The following is a 7787-nucleotide window of genomic DNA, read 5'->3' on the forward strand; positions in this document are numbered from 1 at the left end:
CATTGGTATAGACCACATTGGTATTGAACTTAGCAAATGCACAACTTAGCCAAGCTATTTAACCTCTGTGAATTTCACTTTTCTTTCATATGTAATGCCCCTTTCACTACCTACCTCATGGAAGAGTTATGCAAATTAAAAGAGAAAACTTATTAAAAAAAAAGTGATATACACAGAGCCTGGTATATAACAGACATTCAATAAATATTTGGTGGAATAAAATTATCTCAATAAAAATGTACTCCTTAATAAGTATCTTTTTATAGGCTCATCTCCTGTAGCACAGTGGTTATGGAGCCAACCACATACATTGAGGCTGGTGGGTTGGGACCTGGCCGGGGCCAGCTAAACAACAATGGCAAATGCAACAAAACAATGGCCGGCACATGTGGTGGGCACATGTAGTCCCAGCTACTTGGAAGGCTGAGGCAAAAGAATCACTTAAGCTCAAGAGTTTGAGGTTGCTGTGAACTGTGACACCACAACACTCTACCAAGGGTGGCGTAGTGAGGCTCTGTCTCAAAAAATAAAAAAGTGTCTTTTATAAACATAATTTAATAATACAGATGGAAATAAATTTGAAAAAAGTTAGATTCAATACTTAGAATATATAATAGTCCGCAGACCACTTGCCATAAATCTGGGGATCCTTGGAAGCTATCTGTATCTCATGGTTTAGAATTTCTGGTTTCAAGATACTACAGAAAAGTTACTCATCTAATGCAGGGAGTGGTGACTCAGGGTACTAGGTCGGAGCAGCACTGTTAGTGGATATTTCATTTCCTCTTTTAACAAGGACACTCTTTTTTCTTCTTCCTGTTTTCCATCACCCTCCCCACCAACCACTTCTATGTTTTCTCCTATTCTTTCATGCCTGTCCTGAGCCCAGAGCACCTGCCACCCAGCACCTTTGTATCTGTTTACTGGGTATGAGGGTTAACTTGCTGCTTTCATATAGTAAACAGACAAACCGAAATTAAATTTATTCCAATATCTGAGAAGTTTCTGATTAGCACAGGAAGAGAAACTTTAGAGAACATTATTGTCTGGAATGCTGTATCATTTAATAGATCATTATGTCCTAAAATATTCCCTAGAGAATGCAGAAAGGACTTTTTTAATATTCTGTGCGAAGGCTGTTTTTAAAAATGGACATACTTGATGCTAATTTAGAACACTCCTCTGACAGGCATCTCTTACCATCTTTGAAAGCTGAGAGGCATTATGACAGATTAATTCAAAATAATTTTAGTACACCTCCATATGACTTGTGACTAAACTGTTCCCACATCCTCTGAGAAAGGAACCGGAAATAAAAATGAATAATCCAATATTTTTAAAGGTTTAATGTTAGTGTGTTAAATAAATAGAATGAAATACAATAATTGGGATAAAAAAATCTTTGGAAAACAGCACATATTTTAAGAGCACCAGGTACACGTCAAACTTGAACCGTAGTGTGGGAAGAGAAGGATGCCTGCCAATGATGACATCTTCACAAAAACGTCTTCTTTTTGGAAGGAAAGATGGTGCTCATACTTCTTGCCACATTTGAAAAACTACATCTCCATTGAAAGAAGCGATGTCTTCAAGCTGAATAATCATTAACATTTCCAGGCAAAAAAGGGAAAGAAAAATCATGTTCTCACTACCCACTATCCCCTTGCTCTAAAACCAAAGCTACATTCCTCTTCTGAATCTTTGTTCTGTTTTGAGAATGTAGCATACTTGGATAATAAAAAACTTGTTCTGTTTTCAGAATGTAGATACTTGAGTAATAAAAAACTCTACTGGAGATTACAACCATGATCTCTCATGCTACACCAACTGTCTGGTGACATCCCTCCAAACCATCCAGATCTATAAAACATGTATGCTGAATAAGCACAGCTGGCCCTTACAATGTGGGTAAGAATGTGTGGGTGCACCTATACACAGATTTTCTTCTGCCTCCACCAACCGTGAGGCAGCAAGATCAATCCCTTTTCTTCCTTCTCCTTTGCCTACTCAGTGTGAAGACTGTAAGGATGAAAATCTTGATGATGATTCACTTCTACATAATAAATAGCAAATGCATCTTTTCTTTATGATTTTTCTTAAATTTTCTCTAGCTGACTTTGCTATAAAAATACACTATATAACACATATAACATACGAAGTATGTGTTCATTGGCTGGGTTTAGAAGTAAGGCTTCCAAGCCACCCTGGAACATTTGTTGTTATGTGGGATTCAAAAGTTATACATAGATTTTTAAACGAACCTCCACATTCAAGGATCGGCTCTGCTTGAATTGTGAAAACATGAATTGTTAAATAATCAAATCTGCTTTTCATTTAAATGTCACCCCAGGGAATCATCTGAATATGTGAAGAGGTGATTTTTGAGAAATTAGTAGAAGAAAAATAGAAATGGAGATCTTCGAGGTATCACCAGCTATCAAATAATATTCATTTCTGTTCATTAGTACAGTGTGTATGTCATACTAAATAAAACAAGGGAATTTCAAGTTAGCACCAGATTATTTAGAGAAATAAGTGTTTCTTTCTGCTCTGTTCAATATAGACTATCTGGAAGAGAATGCAACATACTATATATTTATAAATACACATTTGTGTAAATACATATAATGAATATGTAATGTCTTTACAGATAAGCTATTGGTATGGGTGAGGTTGGTGCATGACTGTGCATTTATGTCATGAACCTCAAAGGGTAGTCAAATATATGGCCTAAATGATGAATGAATTGAAAAGCAGGACCTGAAAAGCATGGACCCCAAGATTTATTGAACATGAAAAAAATAAAGGAAATACAGCTATTCATTGAATTGGCATAATTAATTGCAAACATGTCAAGCTAAAAAGGGCTTATATTTAAATAAAGTTACATGAAAATATTGCATTCATAAACTTGAGACTCACAATAATCCTATGAAATGGTCCTACACCACTGAGAAAATTTGAGAAAAAAGTTTCAAGTAACTTATTAATAAACCACAACTAGAATGTCCCCAGTGAGGAATATTTTTTATTTTTGCTTAAAATATTCCATAACACCACATAGCATGTGGTAGGTTAATTCCTTTATTTTTTGCAGATAAAGTCCTTCACACTTGCCCCTTCTCATCATTCACAAAAACCATGTAGCTGAATAATAATGTGCCTGAGTTCGTTCTGCTGGGGTTGATACAGAATTCTATTAGGAAGAAAATACTGTTTGTCACTTTCTTGCTAATTATTTCTACCATCAAGAGCAGCTAGGCACTTAGAAATCCAACATGTTTCTTCCTTTTGTATTTGTCCTCATCTTTACCACCTCTCTCTTTCCTCATCCCCTAGAATGACTATGGATGGCTATTTGTAGAAGATCTCTCTCTCTCTCATGGAGTGCATGATCTGAGTCTTCCCATCCCATTTCGTTGGTTTTCTGGAGTGCTTCATTCTTACCCTCATGGCTGTTGACTCAATGTGGCTGTCACTAAGGCCCTGACTACCTGACCCTCATAAGCCGCATCGGGTATGGTGGTGGCTGTGGCCTAGGAGCAATCCTGTGTGCATTCTCAAACTCAGATTTTTTTTTCCCTGAGTTGGCCTTTCTGTGGTCCCAATATAATTGGTCACCATTTCTGTGACTTGCAGCTCTTACTGAAACTTGCCTTCTCAGACACCTGTGAGATCAGCCTACTCCAGCTGCTGCCTGGCAGGGCCATTCATACAGTGACACATTCAGACTGATGCATCTCCCTTGCATTCTCTAGAAACCACAGTGCCCAAAAAAGGAAGAAAGCCCACCCCAACTGCATCTGCCCTATCCCTGCGGTCACCTTGCTCTTTGTATTTGTATATTTACACACATATACGCTGCAATTGCCTCCCCCAGGGGTAAGAGGCAGACTTGTTTGATACAATCAGAACACCTTTACTCAACTCTCTGATTTACTTTCTAAGAAATGCAGAAATGAAAAATGCCATGAGGAAGTTGTTGAGCAAGAATAGATGATCTCAGATGATAAGGGTAAGTGGAGGTTTCAAAGCCATCTTCAGAGCTTGCGTTGACCTAGAAGTCAGTAGAAACATAAGACAAGAAGACAACATCTTATTTCTATGTACAATGGATTCAGTCTAATCGCATCTTGGGGAATGAGGGCTGGTTACTTCAGGAAAATAGGCAATAGAAATAGATATATTAGTTAACGTTAAGTCAAGATGGAAGGACAGAAAACTACATGTATAAACCTGCAACGAAGATATTGAAGAACTTGTTTAATGATGATGATGATGATAGCTAGTGAGAACAGTAATGCCAATCATGGAAATAAAAAGAAAATGTGGTCACTAACTCAGGTCAGGAATTAAATGTATTTTCAAAAATAAAATAAATGGATTTTCAAAGCTAGAATCCAGTGATTGAGTGGTATGTTAAGTTTCCTTAAGGTAAAATCTCTGCCTGGAAAATATGTAAATATTCTTTGATTCCTTCCCCCAAAGGACCTGGTAGCACTGGTATAACTTGTTTAATAGGGAAAGGAAAATACTGAGACTGTTCAAGGATTATTAGATGTGGGTGCAGAGCTGACCGTGATATTACAAACCCCAGATTCTATTATGCATCTTTGTGGCTAGATTGAGAGATTATGGACAGCAGGTTACAGAGATATGGACCAAGCACATGCTACAGTCTGGCTTAGAGGTTCATGGGCTCAACTCAGTTTAATTTTAAGTTTAACTCAGATTACTTTCCCAGTCTCTGAATGCCCCTAGATACTGGCATAAATTTATTCATTCCTGTACTAGGAATAGTGCCCCTATGCTAGGAAGGACCAAATGCAAACTCCTGAACCATTCTCTGACCCCGAGAAAGATAGGGAATTAGAAGCAATCTCTCTCTCTGGAAGATACTGCAGAGATTAGTGTAGCCATCAAGGAAGTGCTTACCAAGGCAGCTGGGACCAAACTGTCATAGACAAAGTTTTCACCCCACAGGCAAACAGCCTTAGGTAAGGATTTAGCAGAATTGAAGATGTTACAGCCATCTCAAGAGGAAAAGAGAAAGCCAGCTGCAACACTCTCCAGGTGCCAAATGTTGGAGCTTCACATTCCACAGAATATAGGGATGAAATAAACATACATTGAATTCGATGACAATTACTTTATTTTCTCAGGCTATTTTGCACAAGATGGGGACACCTCATCTACATAATTCTGCAGAAGTTGGAGGTTTATTCTTTTGACAAATTTAGCCTAAATAATTTCTGATATTAGTGTGAAGGACAGTGATGAAATGTGCATCAGCTTATACAAGACTAGTGAAAATCTACGCAGTGAACTATGCATGGACCCTTTCCTCACGCTGCTCCTGGACGTCAGCGGCCAGGGCATGCTGTAAATTCACAGACTTCCTTTGCTACGCTCACAGCCTAAGTAGGAGAGTAAAAGAGATATTTTAGGAGGAACTATATGACTGATAATACTGCTTTAACAACCCACAAATTAAGCCCCCAAATATATAAACACTGCCCACACATTTGGACATTCTAAATACCTTTTTTCTTTAATTTCCTCAGTTTAAATATAAACACTTTTGAGTAGGATGACATGTTAATTAAAGGGAAGGCAGGTGAATAGAAGCCTCTCTTCAAATGAAAGCAAAAAGGGTCTGATGGTCTGTGCATTTTAGATGTTGAGTTTAAGATTTATTTGTCGTAGATAGTTGAGGAAAGTATCTGATTATGAAACATTAGGAAAAATATGATAATAATGAGAAATAATCCCTTACTTCTTTGGAAGACGGAATGCTTTTATTTTACCACTCCCAAATCCTGTGAGGTTATAATTGTCTACCGTCTGTAGATGAGTTAACCAAGGCTAAGACAACTTAAGATCTTCCAGCTTAAATACTTCTTCCAATCATTTCCCATAAGCCCCCAAGAAAACATTTCTTCTCCACAGTTTTTTCATTGCATTCTTTACTTCTGAATTTCTCAGTGTATAAATCAGAGGATTTAACATGGGGGTGATAATGGTGTAAAATACAGCCACCATCTTATCCTCTGAAAAGGTAGTATCAGGACGCATGTACATAAAAGTACATGGGCCGAAAAAGATAATGACCACGGCAATGTGCGAGCCACAGGTGGAGAGGGCTTTGCGTCTGCCTTCTGCTGACTGCTTTTTCAGGGACACCAAGATAACGGTATAGGAGATGAGCAAGATCATAAAGCTCCCCAGGGCAATGGTGCCACTGTTGGCTGTCACAACAATGCCAACAACATACGTGTCTGTGCAGGCAAGTTTCAGCACAGGGTGGATATCACAAAAGTAGTGATCTATTTCATTGGGCCCACAAAAAGGCAATTGCACTACCAGAGCCACTTGAATAATGGAGTGTAAGAACCCACCTACCCATGTCCCCAGTAACATTTTATTACATCTCTCCCGGTCCATGATTCTCATATAATGCAGGGGTTTACAGATAGCCACATAACGGTCATAAGCCATTACAGTAAGGATGAAAATCTCAGTGCAACCAAAGAAATGGACCCCAAAGAGTTGCAACATGCACCCTACATAGGAGATAGTTTTGTTCTTTGCTAACAGGTCAACAATCATCTTGGGTGCTGTGACCGAAGAGTAACAAATGTCCACAAAAGACAAGTAGCTGAGAAAGAAATACATCGGTGACTTGCTAAGGTTGCCTGTGCAAACTGTCAGCATGATGAGGAGATTTCCCAGCAGGATGACTGTGTAGAGAGATGAGAACACCACCAAACACACTTCCTCAACCTCGGGGCTCTGGGAAAGGCCCCAGAAAATGAATTCAGTTACATTGTTTATTTTTTCCATGGAAGGAGTCCACAAGGTTGAGTTCCCAGGAGGCAATAAAATTACCTGCAAGAAACATAAAAAGGACATACAACATTTATTTCTAACTAAGAAAGATAATAGTCGTAATTGAAAATGGAAAGATGAACATGCATTGCTGATTGCCATGCACACTTAAAGCAGTTGTCATTCTGGTCTCCAGAGGAATAGTTCTTAAAGTCTATTTTGGTCATTTTACTTCGATATAAGATCTCATTTACTTCAGATGAGGAAGCAAAGTCTAGAAAGAGAAAGCAAATCCACTCACTCTCACATGTTACCAAATCTCACTCTCACGCGTTACCAAATCTCTCTCCTCTCAAACCTTTCATCAAGGTTTATTCATCTGTTTCTACAATTTACTCAGTTTTTATTTTGTATAAGGCATACAGTTTTGAAATAGCTTCTGTGTTTTTGGATATGGTAACATTTACATATCTGGAAATGTTCACTTTATTTTTGACCCATGAGTCAAGACATATGCCCACATTTCCCCTTCTGAGCATGGCCACGTTCACTCATCACTCATGAGTACTGGGTAACCTCCACAAGTTCTCCTTCTTTTGAGGCTAGGTCTTTGTGCGTGTGAATTTATCACCTCACCCATTAGATCTCAAGTTCTCATTCACAGTCGATATGTGGTGCTGGATAGTAGAAAAAGCACCAAAATCACACTAACTGGATTCTAAAATGATGTGCTAGAACCTGGGTAAATCATTTCACTTCATAGAGCTTGTCATCCCATTTGCGAGATGACAGAGTTTCAATTTCACCATTACCTGCCACATTATTTCTACCATGAAAGTAAATCACTTCTTTTTTTTTTTTTTTTAGAGAAAGAGTCTCACTTGCCGCCCTCAGTAGAGTGCTGTGCTGTCACAGCTCACAGCAACCTCCAGTTCTTGGGCTTAGGCAATTCTCTTGCC

The 7787-nt window shown here is 38.5% G+C and overlaps 1 protein-coding gene across 1 annotated transcript; it reads right to left on the bottom strand.

Annotated features, from left to right (window-relative positions):
- Window positions 1-5907: 5907 nt before the first annotated feature.
- On the bottom strand, window positions 5908-6843 carry LOC128566059 (olfactory receptor 4S2). Its single transcript, XM_053562963.1, has one exon. It carries the CDS (start codon window positions 6841-6843, stop codon window positions 5908-5910), a length of 936 nt encoding a protein of 311 aa, XP_053418938.1.
- Window positions 6844-7787: the final 944 nt, after the last annotated feature.

The sequence above is a fragment of the Nycticebus coucang genome, chromosome 14 (assembly GCF_027406575.1).
Source record: "Nycticebus coucang isolate mNycCou1 chromosome 14, mNycCou1.pri, whole genome shotgun sequence".
Taxonomy (NCBI): Eukaryota; Metazoa; Chordata; class Mammalia; order Primates; family Lorisidae; genus Nycticebus; species Nycticebus coucang.